The following is a 20104-nucleotide window of genomic DNA, read 5'->3' as shown; positions in this document are numbered from 1 at the left end:
AAATCCATTATGTAAACTAATTAAGAGGTATTTAACAAGACTATGTTCTAAATTGCTTTTTCTGTCTTTTACCCACCCGTTCTCCTTTCGGGAATACAAATTATTCACTGAACATACAAGCCCACTGCCCCGCAAGCATAGCTAAATAAAAGTCTAGAGATCATAACAGTGGCCTTGGACTCAAGAAGCCTGAGCTGTGGTCTAGCCTGCTGCTGACCTGCTTTGTGGATCAGGTAAATGACAACCTCAGGGTCTCACTTTCCCAGTCTGCAAAATAGGATTGATACTTGATCTGAAAAAGAACTGCATGGACTTGTTATATTCCTGTTATTGAAAAAAGCCTCCCTAGCTCAAACCTCTCCACATGTAAAACTGTGTGTGAAGGCAAAGTATTTAGCATGGTCCATTTAGTTAGAGAATTATCATGTATCCTGCAAAAGCCCCATTTGCTCCGTGCACATGGAGATCAGTGGAGTTACACCTCCGACCTTCCAGGCGTCAACCCTGCAGGGACTGGAGAACAGACAGGCAGATCAGTTCCAGGGAAGCACAGGGGGGGAAATCTGCGGCACTGGCATGTGCTCCATCAATCAAATTTAAAATGAACGAGAATTTCTTTTTGCAAAGTCCTCTTAACTTGATGTGGATTTAGCTAACGGTCAACTCTAGACATGGTGCAAGCAAATGCAAGGATCCTACAATGGAACGATGGATAAAGCCTTTCTCAGGTGCTCACTTTCTGTGCACAGCAGGTGCTCAGATATTAGAACTGAAAAATTAAAACAGTAAAATCTAAAAATCTGTGTAAATATATGTTCTAGAGGAACGATTTCAACTGACTACTCAAAAGTATAAAGAGGTCATCTCACTGCCAGTAAAACATAATTAGCAGAGTGACATAGCTTTTACTTATTAATTATATTTCTTTTGTATCAACGCTACAGGAACTGCAGCAAAAAAAAATGACAATCAGCAAAAATCTTTTCTGATGACAGGTTTTTTCTCCTATTAGCTCTGCAAAACATATTAATCCTGAAAGAATGATATTTCCTTTCAGTTTTGCATAGCAGTGTGTACAAATAGAAATGTTAACTGCCAGGACATAATTTTCAGTATGCTTGTCTTACTTCAGATGTGTGTTTTCTGTTTGGAGCACAGCTGTTCATATTTCCCAACATGAGCTTCAGTGCTGTAAATATCTTCTCTATTGAGGGCTATGTTCCCAAAGTACTGCACAGGGGCCACATGTACAAACTGTATTAGTGCTAATGTAAGCTGTGCGCATGCAAATCCATTCACAGCACTTAGAAAATGCAGAGCACGGACTTTGACCCCCGCCACTTTGCCACTGAACCAGAATTGCTCTATTTAATGCTGCGACTGTGACATAAATCAGGTTTTTCAAAAGGCTTTTATTCAGCTAAAAGAACTCGTTCCGGGATAAAATTTAAATAGATCATGCTGCAGAACTGCATTAATGAAGCAAATTACTCCCAGCAACCTGGAAAACAAAATAATTTGGAAACCGAAGGTAAGAAGGGTTTATTGCCACATTTTTTTCAACAGCAGAAGTCTGTGTTGTGTTAGCTCAATTTCTTTACTTCTGGATTTCAAAAAACAAGTCCTTTGACTGTCAGCATAACACAGCTGGCAGCACTATTGCCTCTACGCTAGAAGGTCAGAGATGCACATCTCTGACTGAGACATGGGCTTGTATCCAATGCTGACGCTGCAACAGAGCGTTTGGGGGATGTCATTGCACAGTTAGAACTGCCTGCCTTCAGATGAGACATTAAATCAAGGTCATTTCTGCCCATCAGTGGGGACCACCTGGGTGAAAGGTAACAATCCCATGGCAATCTCACAACAGTAGGACATGAGCACAATGGTCTTAACAATATTTCCTCCTAACACATAGCTTCTGGTATCGGAGATTCTTTGGAAGCAATTGTTAAGCAAAATAATAGAAATCCATGGGACTATCCAAACCATGTCAACCATATTGCCCTCCTTACTTTGCAAAGCTTTCTCTGTTTAGAAGGAAGGGTAGCCTACCTCTAAACACAATGAGACTACTGAGTCCAAGTACACATTAATACATTTTGTATAGATGTAGCATATACTCGTAAGTTTTTAGAAACACGGATTCATGAATTTCCAGTTTCCTGAAGGCAAATTTGCAACAATAATTATCAAACTAAGTTAGTATCATTCAGTCAGTTTGCTGCTTTAGGAAGAGGGAAAAATGCAAGAAACATAAGACTATGGGAAATAAAAGCTATTTCTGCACCTTCTCCTCTGAGCCCAGCAGTCAAGTTTATTCTACGGCTGGTGACAAAAGTGGTGGTTGGCGGCCATCTACCCCCTCTGTGCCCTGGCTTTGTGACTACAGGGAGAGAATCTGATGAACAGACATGGGCATTTTTTAGCTTTCATAGGATCTATCCTATGAAATCATATTGTAAGATCAAGAGCAGAAAGAAAGAATGGTACAACTACCGATGGATGTCAGGCTGTCACTCTGAAAGTGGTGAAATATCACATCTTTTAATAAGAGCTAGAACAATACAGAGATAACGTAACAGGATGGCCTGAAAGCATGGTGTACTGCACTCAGGGAACTCAGGCAGTCGCAGAAATCTCCCATTCTGATCAAGGATTTCACCTATTCTTCATGGACTATAATCAAGCAAGAAGATTTCTTTTTTTTTTTTTTAATCAGACACAGTCTGAACCAAAGATGAGGGGGAATCATAAGCCTATAAAGAAACCTTTGGGTACAGCAAGAGATTTGATGGAAAAAAAAAAGGAATCTGAATTGATTTGCAGGCAAGAAATTATAAAGCATGTTTTTCTTTCCAAGGAAGCCCTCAAAAGGAAATTGAGAGGACTTGCATCGTTTCAGGTATTGATAAAATAGGGCTCTTCACTGTGTTAATTTGAGCAATCCTAGGCAGGTCTCAAGGAAGGAAATATGTTGCTTCATTCATTCACGTGACAGGGGAAATAAGAATGGAAGAATATCAGATAAAAGGCAAACTGGACTAAAGTTATCTTTGACCACAACTGAAAATGAGAAGCAAAACCTAATATATACATAGTAGATGGTGAAATAAAATTAAGCATACAAATAAAAACACTGCTTCTATAAAAATAAGAAATATGCATATACTTAACATCCATCATGGGAAAAATTCCAGTGAAGTTACAATTAGATTTTGAGAGTAATTTCAGTAGCAATCTATTTCATTTCTATAACACTATAATGATTTCATCAGCAACAAATTCTCTAGGTAGTATCACACTGGAAGGTTTAAGGATGACACTATTAAATAGCATCCACAATTGTTACAATCAACTGCATATTACACAAAAGGGTGCATTTGTGGATGACTGCTAAATGTACCACTTTGCCAGATTAGCATTTTGCTGAAAGTAACACTGAGCCTTCAAGAACCTATTACCTGTGGACCAAAGCTCACGTCAAGTCCATTTTCTGCTGCAAAATGAAACTGAGCATCCTTTCACAGTAGAATTTATATTACGGCCACAAATACTACTGATAACCATAAACAATTTAGTTACGATGGGGCAAAACGTGGGTTTTTAAAATGCCACTGAGCATAAGGCGGGGTATAACAGCTGTCGATACACGGATGTTTCCTCACCTTGTTTCAGTCTCCTTTGCTCTTAAACTATTGCAGGAAGCTGTGACCAGTGCTTTGCAAAGGGCGACAGAATTTGGGCTGTGAACCTGACAAAACACCAAATCTATTTAACAGGAAGGGACTGCTGCAGACACACACAGAGGTTCCACAAAGCACAAGAACCTGAGGTTTCATTTACAGTGATACTGGGAGCAAACCTAAACAAGCAATCTAGAAACATATCTGCCCTCCCAAATCCTCTACATCATTAAACAATAGACACTACCTCTGTGTAGAACACTTTTTAAAGATTATCCTATCTCAAATACAAAAAAGTAGTAGAAATCTAGGACATCCTCCAGTAGAAAAATACTTCATTGCATCCAGAAATAACTAATGGTTATATAGAGAGATACTCATATTGGAAAGAAAGAAAGAAAAATGTTACATCCATGAATCCTCTAGCAATTTAAAAATTCAAACAGATTTTAAGATGTATTATGCAATAATATCTAGTCACTCACATCTAACAGAAATGCCTGTTAGTGATATGTAGTTGCTAAAATTGTATTTATGTTTATAAATATCTTGCCAGACAAACTAGATTCTTCAAAGAAAAACGACATGCTTAGTGAGTGAAGGGAAATTACTAGAGGCATTTTTGCATTTAGTAAAGACTGATAAAAAGACCGATTTTCAGGAATTCAGAATACAGCTTCCTAGATAATTGGACAATTAATCTGAATGTACAAGAACTACGAATGTATATACAAATCAGGTGTTTTGAACGTAAAATGAACCGCTAATTTCTTAACAGATCTGGCACATTCCATTATGAAAGCTGTTCCTCTAATGAACAAACACTTTTAAACTGCAAGAACGCTACTGCAGAGTGAATGGAAAAAAGGATGGCCAAAAACCCTATTTCCAAGAATAACTCAAACCCCTGCAAGATTTCTCACACGGACTGAAACAAACAAACAAACAAAAAAACCCAAACCAAAACCAAACAAAAAAAAATTACTTTGCCTTTTAGTTCTAAACCTTTTTTAATTGGCCTCATACAACACACATCTTCTCCTTGTTAAATCTGCCTTATCTTTACAAACAATCTTCAGGAGAAAATAAATGGTATTTGCAGAAAGAGCAGAAAAGCATGAGGAAAGTAACAAGCTGGGCATCATCTTGGGAAACTATGAAGTGATTCATCTCATGAAAAAACATCCAAGACATTTTAGGAAAAAAAAAACCCAAGTAATTTGATATCTAGAAGCAGAGGTAACATGTTATGTCATCTCCTCTCTCCCATTACAGCTGAATCCCATGCCCAGTTTTAGGAAACTGAGACAGCGAGAAGTGAGGAGGGGGTGGGCTTTTGCTATGGATGAATTAGGAAAAATAAGGAAGAGTTTTGCCTGATAACATGGTGATAAAGGTGGAGCTGCAAGTGTCTGTATACACTGAAAGAAAGAAGAGAATGAGAAGTGGAAATATTTAAGATCTTTAAAGAAGCAGGAAATAAAGAGGTATAAACAGCTGTAATATTTTCCATATCTCAGTCTGAGGAAAAAATGAAGTGGTGAACTATTAAACCATTGCATGATCTTCCATGGGATGTGGGCAAAGGCCCAAGAATTGCAAATATAAAAGCAGACAGGTTAAAACCTGAGTTAATGTGGAATATGGGTCAATCAAGTACTAGCAGGGAGATGAGCAGCCAATTTGTTTTTTTCAGCTCTAGATTTTATTTTTTGTATATGCAACTATTTAGCACACACTGAAACTAGCGGAAAAATACATGCATTATTCATGTTATTAGTGGTAGACATGCACTGTAGTTCCAGTGAACAGGACTAGAAGTAATACTAGAGGAAATAGAGGCCTTAAAGGAAGACACTAATCTCAGAAACCTCAGAGTGTCACTGTAATTTTTTTTAAGGATTCTGTTATGATAATAGTTAGGTTTGCAGAAAATTATTTCTGCGCTATTCAGATAAACAACCTCACAGAAGGCCATTTCTTCCCCAGGAAATGAAGAGTGGATAACACCCACCAGAATGGGAGCAAGCCATTTAAGAGCAAGTGGAGGGACCTCCACAATGCTAGTTCCTATGTGATTATCAACAGCCTGAACATAACAAATGTTTTAGATTTCATGACAGAATTTACCTCGCGTTGTGCCCAGCAGAGGTGGCAACTCATTTTAAACAGGAAACAATATCACCCCCATCCATTGCTTGAAAATGACTTCTCATCTACAATTATCTGTCAGTTTTGCCTTCTCATTTTCAGCTATCACCAGCCTCCATACCTACAGGAGTCCAATTCTCCTTGATTCTTGTGCTCAGCTCCAAAATAATTTATTAGGAGTTACACATGCTTATCAAAGACAGACAGAATTCATGCAGAAATTAATGACAGTCTATGGAAGTTGCTATATATCATTATATAATACATGCCAACACTGCTGTCACAGTACCTGGATTGCCTTGTCCTTTGTCAATCAGAATAAAGCATTAGTGTAGTGCAAAGATTATTTTTGTTGTTGTTCTGACAATAAAGTTCTGGCTGTAATACAATGGTAATGAGTGATAATCTATCAGGGAGAGTAGATCCCCAATAATTTTATGACAGTCAATCTGACTGCCCGCATTTTACTTTTTGAACATGACCAGAAGTGACTTGATCCAAAAATGTTCCTTGCTCTTTATAAACATGAATCCTTTGCAAACATGAACCTGAAGCAGTGAAGAGTACTTTGGTCCACACCAGCGGCAGGACAGAAATTGAGGCTAGTTCGTAAGAGTTCCAGCCTGTTCCTCTGCCCATTCTCTTCTGAGTAAAAGACCAACACCAATCACCATTATTTGCCTCGTTAACATCAGTTAACAACATCAGTTGTCACCAATACTGGTGATGACAAGGCGCATCCAATGCCAAGGACCAACTGGAGCAGAAATGGACAGCTCCAGAGTGGACTCACCTGAATGGGTGATCCCACAGGACAGTCCCTCTACCTCCAAGGCACTCTCCTGTGGGACTCCCTGAATGTCTGCCATTGAAAGGATTAATGAAGAAACACCATCTACTATATGTTTGAGAAAATTACATGTCTCTGGCTTCCAACTAGAGAGTCTGTTTAGCCTTGAAAACACTGAAAAGTGCCTGTACTCAGCCTTTGGGAGACAGTGGCATGGCTGCAAATAAACCTTTTAGGGACTCGCTCCATTTGAGAAAGAAGTTATGCTTGTAAAGACATCGGAAAGAAACTTAAAAATGTACATGAGCTCTGACCTAGATGCAATTTTGCCATAGGTTCTTCTGGTTTCAATCTATTCCCAGTTGCTTTTCCAAAGCCTGTCACTTGAAGACTGGATCAATATAATGCATTAATCTTGGGGCTACATCGTGAATCCATTCAGGAACCAAACCTTGCGCAGAATGCAGCAGTAGCTGGCTTAAGAACAGCCTCTCATCTCCCAAATCTCCCAGCTATGCCTTCGAGGCTGTCCTAAATGGTAGTATATTTTTGGAGAAGAGGTAATCTGATGATCTAGTGAAAGAAAGTTTGGGCGGTGAAGGACAAGCCAAATTGGAGAGGACAGAGGCTGAAGAAAGAAATCAGCAGTTTTGGACAACACACAGTGAATCTAAAAAGGAAGAGCTAACAGGAAATAGGATAGACATTACAAATCTTTTACATGCTAGAAATAAGATTACATGAGAAACTGTACTGTAAGCTAGAAAATGTTAATAAAGCAATAAAATTAATTACACAAAAAACACCTGAGAACAAGATTGTCAGTCATTGATCAATTCCATAATATACTCTATGTCATCAAATATAGGGTTATTGTTTTTACCTAAAGGCCAAACTTTATCCTTCACCTTGGTGTTTAATTTCTGTTGTAGGATATTTGCCAGTGCTGATCTAAGCTTTCAGTGTACTGCCCTGGAACTACTTTGGGGTGACCCCTGGGCATGCAGTCAGGCATTTCATAGGAGTCTGAAGGCATTTGAAGAAAAGCTTAGAAAAATACTTTTTCAACTCGATGCACTCCAGAAATTATATTTTCTCTTTACAAACACGAACCCTAGGCACCAAGACTCAAAAAGGCAGAAGGGAGGGAACTGAACTAGAACCAGAGAAATCAACCCAAACCAACTTGCACTTTGGCTGGTGCAATATTAGTACAAGGCCCTTGAGCATTCTTTGCAGCCTCCAATTGGAGCAAGCAGGTTCTGCCCCCTGGAGAAATATTGATCCAAGACCTGTGGCATTTCCATCAATTTCAAATCCAAAAGTCTGGGTCCTAACTACAAGAGACTCTTAAAGACAAATTCAAGAAGCTCTACTTTGAAAAATGATGCTATTACTTGTGGAAAAGAAGACTTGACTGGTATGAACAAGGTAAAGGCAGTAATGTGCACCCCTGGGGTTGGGGACAAAAATAGAGGATGAATTGTTGTTATTAAGTGGACAATCCCAAAATCACTCTAGTAATTTCTCTGCACTCAGTTTGGGAATTTCATTTAACGCTATTTATTAATCTAATGGGCATGCCAACTGCTTTTCTGAGTGACAGGAAACAACAGATTACTGTAATCTCTGACTAGCTGTAATCTCTGACTAGCTGAATATGAAAAATATATCAAATGGGGAGGAGTAAAAATAAAGATGGAGGAAAGAAATACTGCAAGTAACAATAACTTCATTTTCTCCCCACCCCTCCCCAGACTGAATTGGTTTTCATTTTAGGGTGCAGCCCCATGGACACAATTTACCATGAACTTTTCAATGTTAGTGGTAATATCACTTATTGGTTTAGAGGTAGTTCAAAAATGATTTATAATGAGTAGACAAAATTTACAGCTATACCCACAGAAAATGTAGCTCCTTGTTACAGATACTGTAACTCTATCAAGTAGATCTCTAAGATGCATACACTGCCAACATAGTAATGACAATAAAGGGCATGAGGTTTTTGATACAACAGTCATACAGGCCCTCTTACAGACCAGATAACACATATGTGGTAGTATGGATTAATGTATTCAGCCAGACAAGAGAGATTATCCCAAGAAAAGCAATTATTGCTGGTGCAATCTGCATCTGCTCTAAGAGGGTCTCTGAGCTCATTTCTCTCTATGCAGCAGTAACACCAGTCCACCTGTTCCAGCCTGATCTGCGAGCAGATAGCAAGATTAACAGCTCAAAAATGCATTTAAGGTTCACATTTTAATCTAACAAAAAGCCTAAGAGAAAAAGCTCACATGGTAGAAACTTTCCACCAACTCAGAGAACAATTAAAAAAACAAAACTACGTATTCAATCCACAGAGCCTTGCAGCAGAACCTGAAGCTGCCAAACGCAAGCTATGACAGATGGCCATGGGAGCAAACTTGGAAAGCAAAGGCTTTCAAGGAAGATGGCTGTGGATTTAAAGCTAGCCAGTAATTGGCATGATTGTCAGTGTTAGGAGTCTGTCTCTTGAGCAAGTTCTAGCTGCTGTGTTTATGTGTGCACCCATGCACGTATGTGTGACTCTGTGTGTGGCTGGCACGCTGCTTCCCTGCAGGGAAGTATTAATAGCCTCAGGTCAGCTCAGCACTGCGCATCTCTGCCAGAATAGCTATGCTGGGCAAGAGCTCAAAGAGCTAAAATCACTGATTGCCATAGCCAGCAGAAAGCCCTTGTGTAGAAATAATTACATGAGCAAAATTCCATTTTCATTGGCTTTTTACTTTGTGGTGTATTTTATACACCAGTACAAAGTGTACCTTAGCCGTCATCACTGCATCCAAAACCAGCAACACTTTGCTGCAAAGGATACCTTGAACCGCTATGAGAAATGGACTCCAGGTATAAACTCAGGAGGGTGACACTGAACTTCTTATGATGGAGGCATCTTAATTTTTGAACAGCAGTAGTGGGAGGATATTCAGTGAGTAAATGATAGGGCACTGCTCTCCCAACTGATGAAATAGAACACCAAGACACCTTGCTTGCTATTAATGTAAACCAGCCCATCCTTCATTTAGCAACTAGTATTGAGAAAAGCTGAAATCGCATCATGGTAACAGAATTCAGTTCTCGTCCAGAGTAAGAGCAGTAAGTTCCTCCTTCCTCTCTGTTGTGGTTTAACCTGGCAGGCAGCTAAACACCACACAGCCATTCACTCACTCCCTGCCCCAGTGGGATGAGGGAGAGAATCGGGAAAAAAAAAAGTAAAATTTGTTGGTTGAAATAAAGGCAGTTTAATAGGACAGAAAAGGAAGGGGGAAAAAAAAAAAGAATATACAAAATAAGTGATGCACAATGCAATAGCTCACCACCCACCAAACGATGCCCAGCCAGTTCCCGAGCAGCAGCTGGTGCCCCCCGGCCAACTCCCCCCATTTCATATACTGAGCATGATGTTGTATGGTATGGAATATCCCTTTGGCTAGTTTGGGTCAACTGTCCTGGCTGTGTCCCCTCCCAGCTTCTCGCTGGCAGGGCATGGGAAGCTGAAAAGTCCTTGACTAGTGTAAGCACTACTTAGCAACAACTAAAACATCGGTGTGTTATCAACATTATTCTCAACCTAAATCCAAAACACAGCACTGTACCAGCTACTAGGAAGAAAATTAACTCTATCCCAGCCAAAACCAGGACACTCTCCTTGACCACAAGCCTCATCCTCATCTGCTCATTACACTAGCGAGCCCACCTTTCCTATCTTCCCCAGTGGTTTGGTCTCATTCAAGAAGCTATTACACCAAACCTCTCTGCTCTTTTCTTTACCAGTCCAAAGAATACTCCATTCACTTTGTCTGGACCATCTGCCATTTAACTAAAACAAAACTTTACTGATAGGAGTTTGTCTATCAAGCTGGCTAACTGCAAGACTTAGGTTTGTCTCTGTTTTCCAAATGGTCTCAAGTCAATTTTCATGGTGTCCTGTCTCTCATTTGGAGAGGCATTGTTCACACCTCTGACATGGAAAACACAACTGGCACCTTCTCATAGGGAGTCTAACATTATCTAATATAATCCTCCCCTTCGCTAGCAGTAAAAAAATCCTCAAGAAGATGGGAGAAATCTCTGAAAATTACATATAACCAAGGTGGATGGCAAATCTAGGCATCTTTTCCGGTATAACCTGTAAGCTCCGTTCAACAGATCAATCCAGTCCATGACTGTGCATCATAGACATTTATTTCTACCAGTCCAGATTCTTTAGGGATTGACTTTTGATGGCACAGCTCACTGGCTGACAGTAATCTCTTCTCAAGTCCCTTAGATTTTTTTTTTAAAAAAGCAGAGCTGCCACAGAGGCAGCACTGCTTGACTCATCACATTCAGGCTCTCTGTGGAACAGATTTAGTTTCTTTGTATAGAATACTCGATATATTTATCCTGGCACTTGACTTTTTCCTCATGAGACACCATCAGAGTTGTGGCAGCTTTAAAAACCTAAGCTAATTCCATATATACAGGAGGAAAAAGGCTAAGCTGGCAGGTTTTACTCTACTGAGGACACACATCATCTGTGCTCCCTTCTCTCCTGTAGGTTCGCAACAGCCTGAGTGGTTTCACAATTGGACCTTGCAGCTTATTCTGATGGTTCTCTCTTCTCCCAGGCAAAAAGGGGGTTGGAAAGAGGAAGAGGGCAGTGGGGACTCTGGTGATAATTTGTTTAGTGAGGTCTACTTCTGTAATATAAGATGTGCTCCTGGAGTTGCTCATTTGGTTGTTAAAGTCTTTGGCAGGAATTTTACTTTCAAGTGTGTGCCTATGGCTCCCAGAGCCAGGAGTGGGAGCTCTGGTATAGTTAGCAAACACAGAGGGGTGGGGAGACGGGAACCTACAACCCACCACACAAACCTCTCTCAGAAGCGTAACAAGGAATGTGATTGTCATTAAAAATGTTATGTAGCCAATCCTTCCGTAAGACTTCCATGAAAAGTTGTTCCTGAAAATTTATATAGCAGAAGCAGAAAAATATCCAGAAGAATATACGGCATGTTTAGTTTTACTTCCATTATTATTACTATTATTATTATTATTATTATTACTACTTGATTACTAAGGCTGAAATGATGTAACTGAGCAACTGATATAAAGTTGTGTCTTAGAAGGGATATCAATGATAAATGACTATGAAACAGATGACCTTTTCTTAACAAAATATCCTATGAATTCTTAAGCTGTAACAATGAATAAGATCCCAAAGGAAAAGACAGGATGGAAGTCATGAATTTGTCAGAAATTAAATACTAAAGCAACTTTCTGTCACAGTGAGTTCCGGTTGATGTAGCTTTTTAGTCTTTCTAGGACCCAGTTTTTCCCAGCAAGAGTATGAAACAAACATCTCTGAAGTTAGCTGAATACACCATGCAAGTTCAGAGTCTGGTACCTTCTGTTTTGACATGAAGCCCAGTGCTATTCTCCAAGTTTCTCTTCATAGTAACTGTCATTCTGTATCCATCATTAACAGAGGCAAAACTTAAACCTTCCCAGGTTGATCACTAGCTTTACTTATTTTTAGTATTTCATATAAAAATTTCAGTCCTTTTAAAATTTTTTCTTACTTCCTATATCTGGAAAGAAACTAATATTAAAACGTCCATCACATTCTTTGCTTTCTTTGCGCTTTTTTTAATTTAGTTATTCAAGTTTTGTAAGAACATGGTCTCTCATGATTGGTGTGGGTCCTTCCTATGATTACTCCTAACATGTCTGACAACTATGCTTTTGCTATTGTTGAAATGGTATGTGCCTTACCTTACGTCAGATAGCACATCACATAGCCTGTATTTCTGCATGTTATGTTAGTTTTCCTTTATACTTCAGGTGCTGTTGTTTTTTAATGCTATTTCTTTATTCTGTTAAAAAAAAAAAGGACTACACAAATATGTGTAAGGTCTGTAGCCTCCTCTTTTTATTCATATCTGGGATATTTCATTTGTGGAAACTTCCACTCATTTCAGCTGAGTTCTACTACAGAACTTCAGGCAAAAAGAAAAAAAAAGAAACTAGTCTTAGGCTGTATGTTCACATATGTATATGGCTGTGTGTGCCACAACTGGCAAGCAATTAATGCTTGTATACTAGTTTGTTCAGGTTACGGGACAAAATGGTATGTGATATTATGATCCAAATTTATTTCTTCAGTATCAACACAGTGTTGATGAGTCTTTCAGTTACAATAGTATTTTTAAAAAAATCTTAACTGCTACAATGCATACTCCTTTTATCTAGTGCTCATCACTATGCTGTGAGATTCGTCAATGTTCATGACACAAAGGCTCTCTCTCCCTCAGAATTCATTTTAGATGAAGCCATTAGATCTCACAGTTGCAGTTTAATGTAGGGATTTTAGGTCATCTCAGAACTTACCCTTTTCCAAGAACAGTTTTAATCTTTGCATAGTACTTGAATATACTTCTTACAATTATGTTTCAAGTGTTATTGCAGCTATATTTCAGATTTTACGTATGTAAGAAAATGCTATATTATTTTAATACTGACGGTAGAGTAAAAATCTATTCAATAGTCACCTTTCAGGAAGCACAATCAAATATCCAAGAACACTATTAGACTTGCCTAGCATAAAGTTTCAAACTGCTAATGGGTTTTAAATTGATGTCATAATGCTGCAATTTAAATACATGATGTTCATTAATTTTGCCAGAACTCTTTGTAGAGTAGGAGTGGTACAAAAGAAGGAGGAAGGTTACATTTCCTATACCTGCTTGCCCATTTTTGATACACAAGAATAATCATTACATCAGCTTGGGGTGGGGGGTGAAGTTTACTCAAATGACAATAGGTTTCAATTAGGTAACCACTGTGGAGTTGTATCAAAGTAATATTTTCTATGAAAAAATACCAGGAATAGGATAAAAGTAACTAACACGATAGGGGTGACATTTCTTAAAGATGGATTTCATGGGACCTATCACCAAAAATGCAGAGGTACAAAGCAGAGGAAATAAGGGATAGAAAGGTCATCCTGCCCATACACCTTTTCACTGAAAGGTCAAAATTCCTGTACTTGAGCAAGACTGCAAAACTGGCAGCCATGGTCTCTCGCAAATCTCAGGGAGTCCCCTCAGAAGTGGACATTGAAAAGGGAAAAGAGATCACATTGTGGAGGACTACTAAGGAATCCGGTTCTCTTGAGGGGGGAGGGTGGGCAGCGGATACAAATTTTCTAGGTGAAGAATCATCTATTTCAGAAATATTTCAAAAGTCAAACCAAAATGTGCCTAGACATAGTGGGCCAGTATAGTACAACACTTCACATCTATTTATATTTCAAATATAGTATGTTTACTGTACATAAAGTCAGTTTTTCCAAAGCTGTTGCTATAGCTACAAATCAAGGAAACCATAGCAACAACCCTATATTATGTACAGCCTTAATTAAGGATTAAGTTATGTCTCTCTTTGCATTTTGTATTAAAATACTCCCATACAATCTAGTTATAATGATCTTAAAAAATTTTCAGGCTTTTTAATAATAAAAATTCCATAGTATTATATTGTCAAGTCAAACACACAACACCCTTAAAATATCTTTACTGCATTATTTTGATCATACCTAATAATAGACACATCACTGTTTTTTACTTGAGATAAACACAGATGTTCATATCACCATATTTCCTGATCTTCTTTAATACAAATCTTTGATCACTTCAGCCTTAACCACCAAGTAATTGATTTTCCATTACCTCATAAGGTTTTCAAGTCTCATCCCACTCAGCCTTACCCCAGAAGAAATCAGCTCCTCCTAACTTCAACTTTTTTCCCTACGGATTAAAGTCTTGTTTTTTTTTTTTTTTTCCTTTTTCCTCAGAAAGTAAATGTGTGAGGGAGGGACAGGAAAGGTAGAGTAGTAGTTCATCTAGATTTTCTAGCTTCCCTGTCACATCAGATGACTGACTGGGTTGTTGGTAAATTACTCTAATTGCTCTGTTTTGTTGACCTTGTATATGTACTATTTAAGCACACTGAGAAGCTGGGATTAGAGAGCGCTGGCATGGTGCGTGCAGCCAGGCCTCAGAGTGGAGCCTGGGAAGAACAGGTAAAGGAGAACAGAGAACAAATGTGAAATGAAGAAAAGGAGAAGGATGTTGGAAGTGGCTGAAGAACAGGAGGGAGTGCTATCGGACAGCAAGAGACATGTAGGACCCAGTGGGGTGACAAGCTTCAAAGGACACCCTAGAAGACTATGAACACATTCAAGGGTACACGTAGATTCTCTCAACAAAAGGGAAAAGAGAAAGCCAAAATCATGTCTTTAAAAGCCTTCTCTCCTGTCTTCCCTTCCATCACATAAATTTCTGATAATTCATTATGGTATAGTTTCCTCACCTTTTGGTCCTTGCCCATTGATGAGATGGCATGTGTCCCATTTTGCAAAAACCTTAGCACATCTGGTTAGGGCATTAGCTGCACTCACAGATTGGACATTCTGCTTATCTTACATACCATAGCAGCATAAAAAACTAGAAAAGAATACCCTGATTCTATGAAATGAGCAGAAATTCAATGTATTTGGCACTTACAGAAATGAAGGATCTGTTGTTTTAATCTCTATGAACAATTGAGAATTGCTGGCCATTTTAATACAAATAGTATACAAATGCATATTTTATAAAGCAATCTGTGTTATAAAAAGTGTAGTCTGAGAAAGCTATGAGTGTGAGTTAGGAACATGAGCAGTGTAAAAGCTTTTCACATGGGCAGCACAATAAAACTTCCCTCACACAGGGAATAATTAAGGCGGGAGAGTGCATTCACAATTAGCAAGGCATGTTCAGTTTCTTCATTATCTTTTTAATTAGCAAATATTAATGTAATCTGCAAATACAAGGAAGAAAACAATTAAAATTACTAAGTTTAAGGAGTCCTTCATGACCTAAACTAAATTGAGACAAATGTCTTACTAATTGACACTGGTCACCAACTTTGAGGACATTCATTTCCATTCACTGTTAAAACTTCCAAGTGTGTTACCGAATTTAAGAACAAATTAAGGCTCCCACAAGCTACATCTAACCTCTGATGAAGGCAATGGTGAATAAAAACGGATTGGCATGCTCCTCTCCTCTCCAGTTATCAGTTCAGACTGATAGTGATCAAGTGACCGTGGCAGCTCTACCTCATTCAGATTCCACACCTGCCGCTGTGGCAATAACCCAGGGACATGCAGAACACACTGCCCTCTCGTTTTTAGTGGGTTCCTGGTCCTTCTATATTTAAGATATGCTGGATGGAGCCTTAGCCCTTTTGAACTCAACAGCAGCTCCCATTCATTTCACTGGGACTAGGATTCATACCCTGACTCAAACAGATTTCCTCTTGGGTGCTTGTCCTTTTTCTGCTCTGAAGATAAGGTACTTCGGCCTCCAATATACTCAGTGCTACATCTTACATGGACAACAATTAAAAGATACAGAAGTTTAAAAGAAGCCACCTCCTAAAAACTATAACCCTCTCTCAATCTGATTTTCATATTTAACACTCTAAAGGTAAAATAATAACTAACTTGTTCAATACACTTATAGGACTGAATATCATGAAGTGGTAAAGTATGTTCATTCTCTATAAAAGCTGCTATGTGAATGAATTTCATTCATGAATAGAATAATTGCAATTTTATAAAGAAAAAAAGTAGCAGTAAGTGGAAGTCTGATAGTATTTCTCATGACTGACAGTGCTATAACTGATCAGAAACAACTTTTAGAAAGAGTTAGGTTTTTTACGTTAGCTTATTTTGCAAGTTTGCATCTGTTATAAATAGTACACAGAGAGAGAGAGAGAGGAAGAGTCTGTGGAAAAAGCACCACTACCACCAAAACCCAACAACGTCATTATTTTGCCAACTAAGACAGTTTAAAGCAGGAGTCCCTGTAAAATATAATTTTACCACACAAGTACTTTTATCACACAGCAAGTATTTTGCAAAGCAGATACAGACCAAAGCATTTTACAATACAGACTGGAAATACATACCTGGCTTTCAAAGAGCTACCAAGTGTTAATGTAGTAGTTTCAGAAAAATCCAGTAAACCTCTAGCTCTATAACTTTTCTACACTCACATATGTTCATTTCACAAACCATTCCCTTTTCCTCTTCCATGCACATACAAGCACAAATAAATGACTTCTTCCTTGGGTATCCCAGGCAAAACTAAACATGTTTAGGACTTGTATTGGGTTTGCATGGCAAGGTTTTGGTAGTGGAGGGGCTACAGGGGTGGCTTCTGTGAGAAGCTGCTAGAAGCTTCCCCCATGTCCGATAGAACCAATGCCAGCCGGCTCCAAGATGGACCCACCGCTGGCCAAGGCTGAGCCGATCAGCAACGGTGGTAGCGCCTCTGGGATAACGTATTTAAGAAGAGGGGAAAAAAAACCCAACTGCGCAACAGCAGCTGCAGCTGGAGAGAGGAGTGAGAATATGTGAGAGAAACAACTCTGCAGACACTGAGGTCAGAGAATAAGGAGGGGGAGAAGGTGCTCCAGGCACCAGAGCAGATTCCCCTGCAGCCCGTGGTGAAGACCATGGTGAGGCAGGCTGTCCCCCTGCAGCCCACGGAGGTCCATGGTGGAGCAGATATCCACCTGCAGCCCATGGAGGACCCCACGCCGGAGCAGGTGGATGCCCGAAGGAAGCTGTGACCCCATGGGATGCCCACGCTGGAGCAGGCTTCTGGCAGGACCTGTGGCCCTGTGGAGAGAGGAGCCCACGCTGGAGCAAGGTTTGCTGGCAGGACTTGTGACCCTGTGGGGGACCCACGCTGGAGCAGCGTGTTCCTGCAGGACTGCACCCTGTGGAAGGGACCCACGCTAGAGCAGTTCATGAAGAACTGCAGCCCGTGGGAAGGACTCACATTGGAGAAGTTCGTGGAGAACTGTCTCCCTTGGGAGGGACCCCATGCTGGAGCAGGGGAAGAGTGTGAAGAGCCCTCCCCCTGAGGAGGAAGGAGTGGCAGAAACAACGTGTGATGAACTGACCGCAACCCCCATTCCCCATCCCCCTGTGCTGCTCAGGGGGAGGAGGTAGAGAAAATCAGGAGTAAAGTTAAGCCCAGGAAGAAAGGAGGGGTGGGGGGAAGGTGTTTTAAGATTTAGTTTTTATTTCTCATTACCCTACTCTGATTTGATTGGTAATAAATTAAATTCATTTTCCCCAAGTTGAGTCTGTTTTGCCCATGATGGTAATTGGTGAATGATCTCTCCCTGTCCTTATCTTGACCCATGCGCCTTTCGTTATATTTTCTCTCCCCTGTCCAGCTGAGGAGGGGAATGATAGAGCAGCTTTGGTGGGCACCTGGTGTCCAGCCAGGGTCAACCCACCACTGACTTTATTACAAGCACACACAAGAAAATTTCCTTTTGAGTTAAAGGGACTGAAGGCTTGAAATTAATCTGAAAAATGTTCTTGCTTGTATAAATATCAGTTTTCACTGCAACCAAGCATGATTTTGAGGCCAGCTCACTGCTCTCTCCACTGCAGACATGACAGAAATGAAAATAATTCAATGCTCATTTAAATGGTAGCATACATTTAAAAGACACTTTGCTCGGAAACATTGCTTTCTTTAGTTTTTACACTGGGCAGGTTGGTAGAAAAGCAGTTATGTGGGATCAGAGAAAGAGAGTCTACTGGTCCATTTTGCTGTGCTCTCGATACCAGGTCTTACCTCTTGTGTTTTCACATTTATATATCCATAATGAGTTCTCAGAGGCTGCCTTTGGCCATTAGAAAATGGTATCCATTTGACACTGGTTTGTCCAAAGCAGTTTAGGATTAAAGGGAAAGTTACTTCATTTGTGAGACGAACGATGATCAGACAGAGGAATGCTGCAATGAAACTCACAGCAACAACGGACTTTCTCTGTAGTGAAAAGAAGAAAGAAAATAAAGAAAATAAATTATTAAAATTAAGAATTGGTTTTAATAAAAAATACGATCTTCTGTTGTAGGATGAGGGAAAAACACTTTAGAAAGCTTCACGTGAAATTATTTTTATGGTAGTCACCTTGCTGCAGGAGCACAAGGAGACAGGTGACTGGATCATTTTGTTTCAATAAATTTGCATTTCAGAGGTTTCAAGAGTTTCTTTTAGAACTGGTTTAAATTTTATTTGCATTTGGAATGAAGGTTTTTATGTAAACAGCCACACCAAAGTCTCCATTCAAAATTATCAGTGCTCTAGACACGTAACAAATACACAAAGTGAAAATGCCATTTGCAGCCATACGCACAAAGTTTATTGTGAAGAACATGATCACTGCAGATTATATTTATTGTGCGTTAATTTTAAATCATTCCCGTGCAACAGAACTCATACTCTAACCTTAAATATTTAAAAAAAAATGTGAAGTCAGCACAATGTTCTGCCTTATTCCAGGTTCATGAATTTACAAAGTGAGGCATTATTATCTTGGACAAGATGACCTCCATTGTTAATAATGTAACAGATCTCAAGCCTGTATCTAATTAACCTTTGCTTTCCACCTCTAACCTATCCAGTTGGTTGGACTGGTTAATGTAGCCACAGAACGATATCAACTTTTTCCCTGGGTAACTACCCAGTCTGCAGGAGAAAAAACTTGTAAGAAATATGATGTTCCCCTCATTTGTAGCTATTTTTTAAATACTGCAGTCAATTACTTCTAGACAAATTAGTTAAGGACAAAACATGTTAGTCGGCATATGTAAAGATTCTAGGTATGATACTCTATTGTAAAGGTTATTTTTAAATTTTCCCTGAGGGAATGAAACAATGATCATTTACAGGTGGTTTTACTGTACTTTAATCATGTTCTAGCTTTACCTAATTTGCCACAGTTTAATCACCCTACTGAATGTAATTCTATCCCTCTAAACAGTAATATATACAGAAAATAGGGGGGAGGGGGGGAATTATTTGCCTAAGGGCCTACATAAGTATATAGTAACACTTAATGCTGGATGGCAGAATCTGATCACCCCAATTCCTGTCTACAAATATCACCAACTAACAGGAACCAGCAGAGTACACATTTAAGACAGCTTTTGTACATGATGGCAATAAGATCGCACATGTGGCGATAGAGAAAGGCGAGCTCTGACTGCAACCATGTAAGATGAATCTGTTCTTTGCCTGGAGGTTCATTTGACAGTCTGCAGAAACTAAAATTCAAAATCTTGAGCAGAAGAAACAATGATATTTACACAGCAAACATACTGGGAAAGACGTAGACAAATTTTACTGAACACGAGCACACAAGTCCCACGTGCCCATGCGCAAGGCCTGGAGGCACTGCTACCATGCTTTGGTTCAGTTTCTGGCCATAGAAAACAGCGAGAATCACAAAGAGCACACAGCAAATTTGAAGGGGTATTACTGTATTCCCACACACAAGAGTTAACAAAATAGTACGTTATAGGGGTCACAATTGCATGGCTCTA

General features: G+C 39.4%; 1 protein-coding gene across 1 annotated transcript in view; it reads right to left on the bottom strand.

Moving 5' to 3' along the window:
• The window catches only part of ST6GALNAC3 (ST6 N-acetylgalactosaminide alpha-2,6-sialyltransferase 3), a 237264-nt gene that overhangs the window by 103866 nt on the left and 113294 nt on the right, over positions 1–20104 (bottom strand). The window contains exon 2 of the mRNA XM_076340420.1: positions 18351–18545. Within this exon, the coding sequence (XP_076196535.1) occupies positions 18351–18545 (195 nt within the window). The remainder of the gene's footprint in view (positions 1–18350; positions 18546–20104) is intronic.

The sequence above is a fragment of the Aptenodytes patagonicus genome, chromosome 5, assembly GCF_965638725.1.
Source record: "Aptenodytes patagonicus chromosome 5, bAptPat1.pri.cur, whole genome shotgun sequence".
Taxonomy (NCBI): Eukaryota; Metazoa; Chordata; class Aves; order Sphenisciformes; family Spheniscidae; genus Aptenodytes; species Aptenodytes patagonicus.
The sequence above is the reverse complement of the archived record's forward strand: the minus strand, read 5'-3'. Positions and strand labels throughout refer to the sequence as shown.